The sequence below is a fragment of the Macaca nemestrina genome, chromosome 7 (genome assembly GCF_043159975.1).
Source record: "Macaca nemestrina isolate mMacNem1 chromosome 7, mMacNem.hap1, whole genome shotgun sequence".
NCBI classification, from domain to species: domain Eukaryota; kingdom Metazoa; phylum Chordata; class Mammalia; order Primates; family Cercopithecidae; genus Macaca; species Macaca nemestrina.
This window is the reverse complement of record NC_092131.1, coordinates 5,356,237-5,372,236: the sequence shown is the minus strand read 5'-3', so window position 1 is coordinate 5,372,236 and position 16,000 is coordinate 5,356,237. Positions and strand designations below refer to the sequence as shown.

The 16,000-nt window shown below is 45.4% G+C and overlaps 1 protein-coding gene across 6 annotated transcripts in view; it reads left to right on the top strand.

The window, feature by feature from the left end:
• The first annotated feature begins 1 nt into the window (after position 1).
• LOC105467653 (tectonin beta-propeller repeat containing 2) overlaps positions 2-16,000 on the top strand; it is a 148,528-nt gene continuing 132,529 nt past the window's right edge. For 2 of the 6 annotated variants that reach the window (XM_071099549.1, XM_071099553.1), the window contains exons 1-2: positions 3-143; positions 13,875-14,165. In XM_071099549.1, the coding sequence (XP_070955650.1) occupies positions 13,947-14,165 (219 nt within the window). In that variant the 5' untranslated portion in view covers positions 3-143; positions 13,875-13,946. Of the gene's footprint in view, positions 144-6,962; positions 7,887-13,874; positions 14,166-16,000 lie in introns of those variants that run through there. The other 4 variants (XM_071099552.1, XM_071099548.1, XM_071099551.1 and 1 more) reach the window with 4 other exon arrangements.

The following is a 16,000-nucleotide window of genomic DNA, read 5'->3' as shown; positions in this document are numbered from 1 at the left end:
CCAATTGCCGCTCTTCGGTGCTGGCCCCGGTGTCGGCCCCGTTGCCCAGGGAACGGGCTCCCGGCAGCCCCCGCGGCCCGGAGTCCATCCCCGCCTCCTCCGGCCCGGTGGGGCCGACGAGTCCGGAGGGGCTGCCGCGGGAGGTGAGTCCCGCGACGCCGCAGGCGCCCCCGACGCCCCCGACGCCTGGCCCCTCGCCCCCTCCTCGGCCTCCCCCAGGCCACTCTTCCCTTGCCTCAGCCCCGCAGGGTCTCCATGCCCGTCCGCCCTGCCTCCCTCGCCCGCGGTCTCGCCCGCGCGGAGTGGCGGACACTAAATGCCACAACACACTGAGCGCCTGGCTTGCCGCCCGCGGAAGCCGGCGGTCCGCAGCGGGGAGCGGGGGCCGCCCGCCCCTCCTCAGGCCTCCGCGGCGCGCCCCGTGCCCTCGGTCCCACCCTGCACCCCGGCTGCCGGTCTGGCCGCGGGCTGTGCTCCTTCGCCTTAGGATTGACGTCGCGTTCTGTTCCCCACTCGCAGCCCGCGTCCCTTACATCCGCCCACCGGCGCCTGGCCCCAGGCCTTGACATTCACCCAGTTGGTGTTCAGTGTTCGATGAATGGATAAGCGAATGACTCCTTTCCCAACCCTATTTGAAGGCCTGGGAGGCAGAATAGGTAGTAAGGGTTAAAGAATGGGGTGTCCTGGAGTCAGACCCGGGCAGGTCAAAGCGGCATCTTCCTCGCTCTGTGCTGGGGCAAGTGCCCTACCTCACGCCGCTCCGGTTTCATCACCAGTGGAATGGAGATGAGAATAGTTTCTACCTCTGGCTTGGTGAGAGGATTAAATGGGTCAGTGCATGTAAAGTTAAGCATGGTGCCTGCCGCTGTACATTTCAGTAAAGGGGAGCCTCTGCTGTCAATTTGTGCTAGCCTGCCTTCTCATGACTTTAGTTACTCCTTCTCTACTTCCATTTCTCTTCCCTGCCCTTTTTTCTTCCTCTCTTTCTTATTGGGATTCAGGAATTTTATTCTGTTCTGTGACTTATGTTCCATTTGTTGGCAGAATGTGGGATACCAAACTGGGTACATTCTTTTCTCATCTACTGGAGTGATCAGTTGCACTTGTTGACTGCCTCCTTGCAGCCAAGGTCTTGTAAACAGAGAGTTCTGGGAAATCCGCAAACCCAAATCGCGGGCATAGGTAGAATCTGGGAATGAAGCCACTGTAGCTCCTTGTGATCACCAGTGATTCCTGGTCTTTTAAGCTGCAGGACTTTGTGTTTTCTCACACCCAGCTATAATGTACCTTGATAAACCTCTGACTTTGTTTTTGTTGTTGTTGTTAACCTGACTTACGTCCCATGTTGATTGTTATTTGGCCATCGTATGCCAGCCACTGTGCCAGGCTGGCTCTAGGGATGCTGTGGTGAACCAGACAGACCCGGTCACTGCCTCAGGGAGATCATGGTCTGGCCTTTGAACTTTAAAAGAGAGAACTAAGTGCAGGTGTAGGGGACACACAAATTGAATTTTCAGGACTGCCTTGGAAAACCAGTGGTGGGGAAGATGGAATGAGGAAAACCCTCTTATGAAGGAGTGACTAGAAAGTAGTTTTTGTTAGGCAGACATCAGCTATATTATACCCACATGTCTTTTTCAATGGAAGACTGTCATCTACTGGATTTTCTTTCCAATTTTTTCTTAAAGAAGTTACACTTAAGTTTGGGGAGAATCTCTTTTCATACTAGCTTCTCTATGAGTTGAACAAAATGGCTACTGGAACTTAGTAGGAAGAAAAGGAAGGAAACAGGCATCAGGCAGAGGCAGTTGATTGAACTTGGGAAGATGAGGAATAGATCAGGAAAGGGTTATAATAAAAAGCTTTGGTGTCAAGCGTGAAGAGATTTCTAGATTCAGTAATGCACAGAGAGCTCAGTAAAGTTAGAAGGGAGTAGTTGATGGCTTTGTGAATTGCTAAGGTAGAAGGGAGCTGTTACTCAAGATGTGTGTTCAGTTTAAAATGAATGTATTCTTTGGACCTGGACATAAGAGTTCCACCGAATTTTTGCCACTATTTTATATTTAGGGCTATCATACTTGGGTGAATCTAGCACAGTGCTTTGAGAGAGAGATTCATTCAACAAACATGTATTGAGCATTGATTGTACCATACTCTTTATTGGTCTTTTTAAGCACCACAAAGTATATAGACTAGAAGAACATAGACAAAGATGACAAAGAGTCCATTGAAGGGGAGAGAAAACAGATAATGATGGTGCTGTGTAATAACTGCCGTCATGGAGTTCTATGAAAGTAGAGAAAGACCAACTAAATATCTGAGGGAATCTATGAAGGCTTCCTGGTGGAGGAGGACTAGTTCTTACAGGGTACATATGAGGGAAAAGGGAAGAGGGGAAAGGGACTTCGTTCTACAGAGACATATAGGTTGTGGTGTGTGCAGGGACTGTGATGGAAAGCTGATGGATGGACAAACAAAATGTGCCCTGTCCATACAATGGAAGCCTGTTCAGCAATGAAAGGGAACGAAGTACTGATTTGTGCTACAACATGGAGGAACCTTGAGAACATTATGCTAAGTTAAAGCAACCAGACACAAAACACCACATAGTATATGATTCCATTTAAATGAAATGTCCAGAATAGGCAAGCTGTAAACAGAGAGGAGATCAGTGGTTGCCCAGGGCTGGGAGAAGAAGCAAGTAGAGGGGTGATTGCTAAGTTAGGAAGTGCACAGTGTGTGGATGAAGAGTGGCCTGAGATGAAGTTAGATATAGACTGTTTTGTCGTAATGTCTACTTTCCATGCTTGTATTAGGCTTTAGCTTGTGACCATTGGGTAGCTGATGGGGATGGGAGCAAGGAAGTGACAAAATTTTGTTTAGAAGATAAATGATTGCCTCAGTCTCATTACATTCCTCCTTAAGAATTTAATACTTAAATAATTAATAGATGTCGTAGCCAGATTTCAAATGTAGATTCTACAATAGGGATACGAATTGTTGCTTCCTAGGGATTTTGGAGAGAATCCTTAAACCATTAGTGTAGTCAGAGCACTCTGATAACATGGTTATTGTACTGCTAAGTGGATGACATAGACTCTGTATTAGTCCTAGCTCCAGTTTTGAGAAATTGGCCATCATGGTGGCAGTTGGGTGTTAGCAGTCAGCAGTGAAGCCTAGCTGCACCTTCCAGGGTTATGAGAGTGATGGGGCTGGTGGGGAAAGGAAGCATAGTAACTTGAAGAATGCCGTAGAGTGGTGTTTTGTATTTTTTTAACTGAAATATTCATGACTGAGGAAGTATTATTCATTATATTTTTATTTATTTATTTTTGAGATGGAATAGCACTCTGTTGCCCAGGCTGGAGTGTAGTGGCACGATCTTGGTTCACTGCAGCCTCCACCTCCCAGGTTCAAGTGATTCTCCTGCCTTAGCCTCCCAAGTAGCTGGGATTATAGGTGTGTACCACCACACTCGGCTAATTTTTGTATTTTTTAGTAGAGATGGGTTTCGCCATGTTGGCCAGACTGGTCTTGAACTCCTGGCCTCAAGCGATCATCCCACCTCGGCCTCCCAAAGTGCTGGGATTACAGGCGTGAGCCACTGTGCCAAGGCCAGTTTTAAAGATTGGATTGAGACTATTGTTTTGCAGTAAGACCTGAAGTTAACAAATCTTTACCGAGCATCTACTCTGTGCCAAAGATATTATTAGATACTAGGAGTTACCTTGGTAAGCAAGAGAGAATTCATGTTGCTTACATTCTCATAGAAGAGATGATATTTAAATGGTTTAGCAAATAAAGCAATTAGAGGTTGTAATGAGAATTATGAAGCGTGTGTGATAGAGGAAAGAAGGGACAGTGGGTACTCTTAAGTGATCTGGTCAGAGAAGGCCTTTTTGTGGTGGTGATATTTAAGCTAGACCCCATGGTTGAGAAGAAGCCCGATAAATGAAGTGAGATCATCATTCATTCTGCATGGAGGAAATAATTATGAAACCTGAGCAGGACAGAGTGGGTCAGTGGAGCTAGAACTTGGAGGACAAGTGGAGATGGGTAGAGAGGTGACGGGGAGCTGTGAAGGGCTTAGACTACATGGGGCATTTGGTTTTTATTCTTGGAGCACTGGGGAACAAGTGAGGAGTTTTGAGTAGAATGGGTAGTATGGTCTGATTTCTCTTTGAAGGAACCGATTTTTCTCTTTGTTGTTTGGGGGGTAACAGCTTTATTGAGATATAATTTACATGCCACACAGTTCACACATTTGTATACAATTCCATGGTTTTTACTGTATTCACAGCTATGCAGCCTTCACTACATCAATTTTAGAACTTTCTCATCACCCTAAAAGGAAACTCCGTACCCTTCAGCAATACACCCTAACCCCTTCTTCTCCCAGCCCTGGGCAACCACTGACTTACTCTCTGTCTATAGCTTGCCTATTCTGGACGTTTCGTATACGTGGAATCATATACTATGTGGTGTTTTGTGTCTGGTTGCTTTTATTTAGCATAATGTTCTCAGGATTCCTCCATGTTGTAGCGTGAATCAGTACTTCACTCCTTTTTATTGCTGAACAGGCTTCCATTGTGTGGATAGACCACATTTTGTTTGTCTATTCATCAGCTGATGGACAGTTAGGTTGTTTTGACATTTTGGCTATTATGAGTGGTGATATTATGAACATTTATCTACAAATTCTTTGTAGACGTGTTATCATTTCTATTGAGCATAAACCTAGGAATATAATTTCTGGGTCGTATGGTAACTCTGTGTTTAACCTTTTGAAGAACCACTGACTAGTGGCTGCACCATTTTATTTTTCACCAGCAATGTATACAGTTTTCTCCACATCCTTGCTAACACATGTTCTGTGTTTTTTTAGTAGCCATCCTAGTGGGTGTGAAGTGGTATCTCCTTGTGGTTTTGATTTACATTTCCCTAATGATTAATGATGCTGAGCATATTTTCGTGTGCTTATTGGCCCTTTTTTTTTTTTTTTTTTTTTTTTTTTTGAAATAGAGTCTTGCTCTGTCGCCCAGGCTGGAGTGCAGTGGTGTGATCTTGGCTCACTACAACCTCCACCTCCTGGATTCAAGTGATTCTCGTTTCTTCGGCCTCCTGAGTAGCTGGGATTACAGACATGCGCCACTATGCCAGCCTAATTTTTGTGTTTTTAGTAGAGACGGGGTTTCCCCATATTGGCCATGCTGGTCTCGAACTCTCAACCTCAGGTGATCCACCTGCCTTGGCCTCCCAAAGTGCTGGGATTATAGATGTGAGCCACTGCGCCCAGCCTTACGGGGCATTTGTGTGTCTTCTTCGGAGAAATGTTTCTTAGACCTTGCCCATTGTAAAATTGTCTTTTGTTGTTGTTTTGAGATGAAGTCTTGCTGTGTTGATCAGGCTGGTCTCAAATTCCTGGGTTCAAGCGATCTTCCCACCCAGCCTCCCAAGTAGCTGAGACTGTAGCCACATGACACTGCACCCAGCTTTTAAAATTGTCTTTTATTATTGAGTTTTAAGAGCTCTTTATATATTCTGGGTAAAACCTCTTATCAGATATATAACCAGCAGATATTTTCTTCCGTTTTGTGGGTTTTTTTTTTTTTTTAATTTTAGTCAGTGTTGTGGATTAGATGTATTTTTACTTTCTTGATGGTGCCCTTTGGAACACAAGCGCTTTTCATTTCAGTGAAGTCAAACAGCTAATTTTGACAGCTGAATGAGCCTGGCTTCTGGGGGCAGGCGTGGAAGACCATGGCAGCAGTGTAGGCGAGGGATATGATAGCTTCTACTGTGGCATGGCCACAGAGTTGGTGAGGAGGCGGCAGGCTTGAGGGAGGCTTGGAGATAGGGCTGATGGACTGAGTTGAGAGATTGTTGTACGGGTGAGGGAAACAGAGGAATTGAGGGTGAATACTAGGATTTCAGCTTGAACAACACTTTTGATTCAAAATGTGGTTATGCTGTTACCTGCCAGACAATTGTGACAGTTTCTAGTACCCGCTGGAGCCTAGCAAGGGCAGCTGTGCGCTCCCTCCCTGGGTTCTGAAGTTGCTTTTGGTAGGATTATCACTGAGTGTGCCAAGGAGATGGCCAGGGATTCTGACCTTTTGTAATACCCACTAAGACTTCCTAAGCCACCACAAGTAAACATATTATTGGAGTAGAATAGTGCACCTGCTCTGCAAATGCACTTTTGAGGTAAATCCCTTGACTCCATTCTAGCTAGACCGCAGTCTCCAAGCCCTTGCTGTGTAGAGACTGCGAGCTGTCAGTGGATAGCATCAAATCAAGCGGATGGATTCTTGAAAGTTAAATGTCATAATTTTGACAGAGCTACTATAAGGAAAATTATTTTTATGTTAAAAAATTTTTATTGATTGATTGATTTGAGGTAGAGTCTTGCTCTTTCGCCCAGGCTGGAGTGCAGTGGCTTGATCATGGCTCACTGTAGCCTCGAACTCCTGGGCTCAGTGGATCCTCCAGGTTCAGTCGATTCTCCGGACTCAATTGATTCTCGTGCCTCAGCCTCCTGAGTAGATGGGACTACGGGCATGCACCACCACACCTGGCTAATTTTTTGTATTTTTTGTAGAGACAGAGTTTCGTCACGTTGCCCAGGCTGGTGTCAAACCTCTGGGCTCGGCCCAGCACGGTGGCTCACGCCTGTAATCCCAGCACTTTGGGAGGCCAAGGTGGGCAGATCACAAGGTCAGGAGATCGAGACCATCCTGGCTAACACAGTGAAACCCCATCTCTACTTAAAAAAAAAAAAAAATACAAAAATTAGCCGGGCGTGGGGGTGGGCGCCTGTAGTCCCAGCTGCTTGAGGGGCTGAGGCAGGAGAATGGCTTGAACCCTGGAGGCGGAGCTTGCAGTGAGCTGAGATCGCATCACTGCGCTCCAGCCTGGGTGACAGAGCGAGACTCCATCTCAAAAATAAATAAATAAACAAACAAACCAACCCCTGGGCTCAAGTGATCTGCCCACCTTTTTTTTTTGAGATGGAGTTTCGTTCTTGTTGCTGAGACTGGACTGCAATGCAATGGTGCAATCTCGGTTCACTGGAACCTCTGCCTTCTGGGTTCAAGCGATTCTCCTGCCTCAGCCTCCTGAGAAGCTGGGATTACAGGCACCTGCCACCACACCCAACTAATTTTTGTGTTTTAGTAGAGACGGGGTTTCACCAAGTTGGTCATGCTGGTCTCAAACTCCTGACTTCAGATGATCCACCTACCTTGGCCTCCCAAAGTGCTGGGATTACAGGCATGAACCACCACACCCGGCCGGTAATGAGATTTGTAAAGGAGGAAATAACATTAGGCAATACTTATTGGTGAAGAGCTCAGCACTTCCGCTTGCTTGCTAGGAGATCTCATCAGCTAAAGCAGATACGAAAGTGCCTTCTAGAGATAGGGAGTAGAAGACGTGAAGGCCAGGACGTGAGAGGTCAGGCCTGTTGTAATTAGAAGCAGTTCAGTGTGGCTGGAGGACAGGTGAGAGATCCTGGGGTGGCAGAGGCCAGATCACCAAGGTTCTTGTAAGCCAGCGACACTTGGGCTTTTAGCAGGAGGAGGATGGGGACCACTGCAGAGTGTTAAATAAGGGAGTGATGACATCAGCTTTGCACATGAGGAAAATCCCTCTGTTTGCCACGTGGATGGGGGAAGGGAGAGGCGGGCAGACGGGCTAGGCACCAGAGAGAGCTGTAGGTGAGAGGCGGCGGTGGCCCGAGTTAGGGGTGACACACTGGAGTGTGTGGGAGATGTACCGAATGGAGAATTGGGGGCATGGAAAGGAGAGGAGGAGGGATTAGGGATGATGCCCCTTTTCTGGCGTGGACGGCATGGCCCAAGCAGCTGGTAGAAGATACAAGATAGGTAAGTGTTTTTGACATTGTTCATTTACTCTGTGTTTATAGCTAGGATGTATGTTTTACTAATCCCATTTCAGATGGTAAATGGAGATCTAGAGAGGTTAAGCAATTTTTCCAGGGTGCCTCGGGTAATTTTAGGAGTACTGGGATTTGAACTCAGGTCTTTTTAACTTCAGTATCATTAGCCACTCATTGTACAGTTCTTCCCCAGTGGAAAGAGGGTCAGTTCTGTGGCTGTGGGTCTGAGACCTGGGGGTTGGGCAGGGTGGAACATGGAGTTGGATGAAAATTGGATAAGGAGGAGGAGCAGAAAGTCTTAGCAGAAATGTTTGTTGAGTCTGCATTGTTTTTCCCAACCTAGCACAGGACGGTGAGACAGTGGCTCTTCCTCAGCCCATCCTAGACACTCTTTCTGCCAGGAGGACAGTTTTGCTGGGAACTGGCCTCAGCCTGCTCCTCCTATCTGAATGGTGGGTGAAGGACAGGCAAGCCTGGTGCTAAGCCCATCCAGAGGCCCCCAGATAGGGAAATAGCTTGGATTCTCTTGTGCCTGCTGGGGTCTTCCTGGGCAACTGGCCCCCAGACGTGGCTGTCCTGACTCATCTGGGTGCTGTGGCTTACAGGCCTGTAGATGTCCTTTGGAAAAGCATACGTGAGGCATAAATTGATATGAACATTCTTCAAGGCAGTTTGGCAATACATTTTTTTTTTTAATTCAACATTTTCACCTCCTGAAGTGTACTCCAAGAATATGCTTGGATATGTGTCTGTTGTTTATGATGGTGAAATTAAAATCTTTTGGTTGAGAAAATTTTGGTTTATCCATACAGTGTATCCTCTGCAGTTTTTCTGTATAGTATAGTCACTAAAAATCACATTCTAGGGGAACGTTTAATGGCATGGAAGAGACTTAGGATTTATTAAGTGAAAAAGTCTGCGAGTGTTCATATATGTTTATACATATGTGTATGTGTAGCTATCTATGTATATGGCATATCTCAGTATGATGAGACTGTGACTTTTCTTTACTTCTTTGTCCTTTTATTTTGAGACAGGGTCTCACTCTGTCACCTAGGCTGAAGTACAGTGGTATAATCAGCTCACTGCAGCCTTGATCTCCTGGGCTCAAGCGATTCTCTGTGTACCACCATACCTGGCTAATTTTTGTATTTTTTGTAGAGTCAGGGTCTTGCTATGTTTCCCAGGCTGGTCTCAAATTTCTGGCTTCAAGTGATCTACCCGTCTTGGCCTCCCAAAGTGCTGGCATTATTACAGGTGTGACCCACCGCACCCAGCCTTCTCTCCTCTCCTCTCCTCTCCTCTCCTCTCCTCTCCTCTCTTCTCCTCTCTTCTTCTTTTCTTTTTTTTTTTAGACGGAGTTTCACTCTTGTTGCCCAGGCTGGAGTGCAGTGGCACGATCTCGGCTCACCGCAAACTCTGTCTTCTGGGTTCAAGTGATTCTCCTGCCTCAGCCTCCCGAGTAGCTGGGATTACAGGCATGCACCACCGCGCCCGGCTAATTTTGTATTTTTAGTAGAGACGGGGTTTCTCCTTGTTGGTCAGGCTGGTCTTGAACTCTCAACCTCAGGTGATCCGCCCCCCTCGGCCTCCCAAAGTGCTGGGGTTCACAGATGTGAGCCACCGTGCCCGGCCTTCTTTGTGCTTTTCTGTATTAACAAATTTTTGAGACCGGGCATGGTGGTTCACACCTATAATCCCAGCACTTTGGGAGGCCAAGGTGGGTGGATCACCTGAGGTTGGGAGTTCAAGACCAGCATGATCAACATGGTGAAACCCTATCTCTACTAAAAATACAAAAATTAGCCAGGCGTAGTGGCGGGCACCTGTAATCCCAGCTACTTGGGAGGCTGAGGCACAAGAATCGCTTGAACCTGGGAGGCGGAGGTTGCAGTGAGCCAAGATCATGCCACTGCACTCCAGCCTGGGCAACAGAGTGAGTCTCAGGAAAAAAAAAAGCAAATTTTTGATAGTGAGCATTTATAACTGTTATAAAAAGTTAAATAAATTATGGCACATCAATGTGTGTATGAGTGTGTATGTATGCACTCTTTAAGGAAACAAAGCCTTTACTATTTCTGTGCCTTGGAAAGAAGAATGAGAAATTTCCACACCCATGAAGTGGAGGAACATTCATGTCTAATGTTTGGGGATTGCAGGAAAAAAAAATGGAAGTAACTATGATGCCTACTTCTTGGTCTTTTTTTTTTTTTCCTCTCTTTTTGGTGAGGATTTAATGGGTTCATGTGCTAAGAACAGTTTGTATTAAGTGCAGACAGTTTTCAACTTACAAGGTTTCAACTTACTATTTTTTGACTTTAAGATTGAACGAAAACGATACCATTCAGTAGAAACTGTATTTCAAGTAACCATACAACCATTCTGTTTTTCACTTTCAATATGGTATTAAATAAATTACATGAGATATTCAACACTTTATGATAAAATAGGCTTTGGTTAGGTGATTTTGCCCAGCTCTAGGCTACCATAAGTATTCTAATCACATTTAAGTTAGGCTAGACTAAGCTAAGATGTTTGGCAGGTTAGGTGCATTAAATGTATTTTTACTTATATTTTCAGCTTAGGATGGTTTTATTGGGACGTAACCCCATTGTAAGTTGAGAAGCATCTGTAAAAACATTAGCTATTCCCATTATTATTACTGCAAAAGAGGTTGGATTGGGTTCATAAGTATCACAGAGGAATGCAATTATTATTATTATTATTTATTTACCCTTAAGAAAGTTCTCATACATGGATATATTCTGTCTTCCTACTTCGCTGTATTGGCTATTATGACTATCAGATGAAACATAGGAATCTAAGGCCGGGCGCAGTGGCTCACGCCTGTAATCCCAGCACTTTGGGAGGCTCCAGTGGGCAGATCATGGCGTCAGGAGTTTGAGACCAGCCTGGCCAATGTGGTGAAACCCCTGTCTCTACTAAAAAATACAAAAATTAGCCAGGCGTGGTGGCACACGCCTGTAGTCCCAGCTACTTGGGAGTCTGAGGCAGAAGAATTGCTTGAACCCAGGAGGCAGATGTTGCAGTGAGCCAAGATGATGCCACTGCACTCTAGCCTGGGAGACAGAGCAAGACTCCGTCTCAAAAAAAAAGAAAGAAAGAAAGAAATAGAATCTGAAAATGCTTGGAAAACTGGATATGCTGTACAGGTTTAGGGAATTTTTTTTTTTTTTTTTTTTTTTGAGACGGAGTCTGGCTCTGTCACCCAGGCTGGAGTGCAGTGGCGCGATCTCGGCTCACTGCAAGCTCCGCCTCCCGGGTTTACGCCATTCTCCTGCCTCAGCCTCCCGAGTAGCTGGGACTACAGGTGCCCGCCACCTCGCCCGGCTAGTTTTTTGTATTTTTTAGTAGAGACGGGGTTTCACCGTGTTAGCCAGGATGGTCTCGATCTCCTGACCTCGTGATCCGCCCGTCTCGGCCTCCCAATAGGGAATTATTATCCCAGCATTGAATCGAGGTCACATTGAAGAAAAGATGATGTTTTGCTGCTCTTCCATTCCATGTTGTAGAATTTTATATTTAATATTTTTTCTTTTGCTCTACACTTTCAGAGAAACTTCTCTAGTAATGAACTAGAAATGACCCCAGAAAGCACAGCCTTTGTTCTTCCGTTCTTGTCACTCATTCCTTCCTTGCAAATTTTCCTTTTATTTATTTATTCATTTAAGAGACAGTGTCTCACTCTGTCACTCAGGCTAGAGTGCAGTGACACAGTCATAGCTCACTGCAGCCTTAAATTCCTAGGCTCAAGTGATCTTCCTGGCTGAGTGCAGTGGCTCATACCTGTAATCCCAGCACTTGGGGAAGCCAAGGAGGAAGGATCACTTGAGCCCAGGAGTTGGAGACCAGCCTAGGCAACATAGTGAAACCCTCTTTTATAAAATGAAATATTTGTTTTAAAAACGTGATCTTCCCACTTCAGCCTCATGAGTAGTTAGGACTAAAGGCATGCAGCACCATGCCTAATTTTTAACAATATTTTTTGTTGAGGTGGGAGTCTTGCTATGTTGCCCAGGCTGCTTGTGAACTCCTGTTCTCAAGCAGTTCTCCCACCTTGGCCCCCTAAAGCACTAGGATTACAGGCGTAAGCCACTGTTCCTGGGCCAAATTTTCCTATTTCATCATTAATTCATTTATTCAACAAATGCTTGCTGAATGCCTGTGATGTGCCTAGCCCTTTTCTCTGTGCGGGGGAAAGAAGGGCGAGTGAGGCAGGTATGGGCTCTGCTATTATGGGCCTTACAGACTAGTGTGTGTGTGTCGGGGTGGCAGGCAGGCAGATACCCAGTCAGAGAAAAGAAAGGAGATGTGTGGATAGGCCAGGCACGGGACTACGGGCACCCTGTAGTCCAAGCATGTTGGGAGGCTGAGATGAGAGGATCCCTTGAGCCCAGGAGCTTGAGGCTGTAGTGAGCCATGATTGAGACTAGCCTGGGCAACATAGCAAGACCTCATCTCTACAAAAAAAGTTAAAAAATTAGCCAGGTGTGATGGCATATTCCTGTAGTCCCCGCTACGTGGGAGGTGGAGGCAGGAGGTTCACTTGAGCCCAGGAGTTTGAGGCTTCAGTGAGCCATTATCTTGCTATTGCTCTCCAGCCTGGGTCACAGCGAGACTGTGTCTCAAAAAAAAAAAAAAAAAAAAAAAGAAGAAGAAGAAGGAGAAAGGGACTGTGTAGAGAAAGTAAAACAGGGGGAGGTGACAGAGAGAGAACTCAGTGGAGGGATGAGCAGTCAAGTATGGCTCATGAAAGAGGGCACAGTTGAGAAGGAGGAAAAACTCAGTAGAGACAGAACATTCCAAGTGGACGGAACAGCCAATGCAAGGGCCCCGAGGTGAGAACGAGCTGGATGAATTTGATCAGAAGAGGGATTGGAAGTTGGTCAGTCCACTCTGTAGAAATAGAAAACGCACAATTCAAAGAGACCGTAAATCCATGATGCATGAAGTTTCTATGAGAGAAGTTTGGGAGTCTCCTTAGAACCTGAAGAACTAAAATATCCCTCCAGGTGTAATCAGGTACAGAGCATCTGCCTGGGCTGTTACAGCCTGCCTGTCAGAGCTGTGACTGTGCTGTTGGCAAGAGCCTAGGACTGCAGGGAAAAGACCGAGAGTCGAGTCTCAGCTGTTTGATCTTGAGTGAGGCTCATGACCCTCTGGCCCTCAGTCTCTTTCTTCTAAAAGTTGGGGATGTTGCTACCTGCCTTATAAGGTAGGGTGAGGATTAAATGAGTGAGTAAGCACTTTGTGAAAGATGGCGTGCATGGAAGGGTTGCATATCTTTAGTAAGGGAAGCTTTGAAGCCAAAGTGCCAAGTGGGTGGGTCTCCATGTAGAACAGAGTGAGATGCTGTGTGGCTGGACTCTGAGCGCTGAGGAGGCTGTGGGCATCCAACCAGGCCAGGGCGCCTGTTCTTCACCATCTCATTAACACAGCCAGCATATCTGCGTTTGAGATTGGCCCACTGTTCTCTTACTAGAGTGTCTTTCCTGTTTCTCTTTTCCATATCCTGTCCAACCTGGTGGGCGCCATAGTTCAGGATGTGTTCGGTGAAGCCCTGTCTACATTCACTCTAATGCCCACTGATCGATCTCTTCTCATGGAGACCCACAAATTATCACCTCATTACTTGTGGATTTGTGTCTTTTCACTGTTTCTTCTGCCTCCCTGTCTAGATCATAAGCTACTCGGGAGTAAGAACTGTTTTGTTTTTTGTATTCTTGTCTGTGGCATTCACTACAACATAAATCATAGAGGTCAGAACATACTGAAGTGCATTTTGAGTTAAAATGCTCAAAAGTGATCTTCATGACACCTGTTTACTTTCTCTGTTTACTTAAGCTCCAGCTATAATGTTTACCTGCCTAAAAGTTCCATGTTCCCATTATTAAACATACTTCTTTTTTGCCATGACTAGGTATTGAAAGGATTGTAATGCTTTGTTCTATAGCCCCCAGGTTTCCCTAGATGACAAATAAGCATTTCTTTTCCTGCGTGAAGATCATCTGTGGAAACCTTGGCCATGGCATCGATATCAGAGCCTGTTACATTCAGAGAGTTCTGCCCGTTGTACTATCTCCTCAATGCCATTCCGACAAAGATCCAGAAGGGTTTCCGCTCTATCGTGGTCTATCTCACGGCCCTCGACACCAACGGGGACTACATCGCAGTGGGCAGCAGCATCGGCATGCTCTATCTGTACTGCCGGCACCTCAACCAGATGAGGAAGTACAACTTCGAGGTGAGCCTTGCTTTGCTTTTCACCCGAGGAGGCACGAGCTATAGCTGACGCTTAACATGCTTGTGTTCTAGGATGAGATAATTTACTTCTGATTTGCCAGAATATGGCCATAATACCTCACTCAAACAATACTTTAAAACTATCTTTAGCTGAAGTGGAATATAACTAAAAACATTGGTGTTTTTAACTTTTTCCTGCCTCCAAAAATCTAACATCACTTTATTTGTTTATTTGAGACAGAGTCTCGTTCTGTTGTCCGGCCTGGAGTGCAGTGGGACAGTCACAGCTCATTGTAGCCTCAAACTCCTGGGCTCAGGTGATCCTTTTGCTTCAGCTTCCTGGGTAGCTAGGACCACAGGGATGACTGCCACAGCCAACTAATTTTTGTTTTGTCTGTAGAGACATGGTTTCACTATGTTGCCTGGGCTGGTCTTGAACTCCTCGGCTCAAGCAGTCCTCCTGCCTTGGCCTCCCAAAATGCTCGGATTACAGGCATGAGCCACCACACCTGGCCTAACATCACTTTAAAAGAGAACATCACCTGAGGTCAGGAGTTCAAGACCAGCCTTGACCAATATGGTAAAACTCCATCTCTACTAAAAATATAAAAATTAGCTGGGTGTGGTGGCATGCACCTGTAGTCCCAGCTACTCAGGAGGCTGAGACAGGAGAATTGCTTGAACCTGGGAGGTGGAGGTTGCAGTGAGCCAAGATCACACCACTGCACTCCAGCCTGGGTGACACTGTGAGACTCCATCTTAAAAAAAAAAAAGAGAACATTTTAGTATTTAAAACTTACTATAACACTTTGAAAGCAGACATTTTTTTTCCTGAGTGTTTGCAGGAGCAGGCACATGCCTGTTTTTCAAAGTTTTGAATAATCTCTAGTTCTTCTCTTGAAATTATTATGAGAAAAGTATTTATATGAATATTGGCTCATTGCCAGAATATGCACCTCTTAGCGGAGGTCTCTTCTATAGCACTGGGATCCTGACCAATCTGTTTCTGCAGTGCTGTGGACTCAGGCATTTCTGTGTATTGTAGATATTGGTGGAGATGTTATTTGACCGTGTTGTGGCTGGCACCAACTATTGGTGAACTGTAATGTAATTCACCCGTTTAGTCAGTATCTGTAGTTTATTGAGTACATCACTTTTGTGAGAGACTCAAAGTTGACTGAGTTGTGGCTTCTACCACGTGGGACTCTATTCTGTCTGTGGTTAGGGGGCTTTTATGGACCAAGATACAGCTTTTGTGTCTAAGAGAAATGTTTACAGATACTTGTGTTTTAATCAATATTCAATATATTAAAGTTTTAAAACTTAACTAACTTAAGCCTCTGTGCTCATTTTAAAATAATAAAAATGGTTGGTACACGTACAGCCCTTTCTATGTGTCAGACATTATTCTTTAAAAATATCTTTTTTAAATTTTTTAAAAAATTATTTTTTCCTTCTCGCTATGTTTCTTGGACAGACATATATTAACTCATTTTATCCTCACAAAAACTCTCTGAGGCAGATGTTGTTATTATCTTCCTCATTTACTAAGGAGACAGCTGGTGGAGAGAGGGTAGGTGACTTGCCTGAGGTTGGCTGGTAGTAAATGGCAGCACCGTCATGTGAACTTGGGCAGACTGTCTCTAGGGTCTGTATTAATTTTGTTTTTGTTTTTTGTTTTTTGTTTTTTTGGTTTTTTTTGAGACAGAGTTTCACTCTTGTTGCCCAGGCTGGAGTGCAATGGCATGATCTCGGCTCACTGCAATCTCCACCTCCCAGGTTCGAGCAATTTTCCTGCCTCAGCCCCCAGAGCAGCTGGGATTACAGGCATCCGCT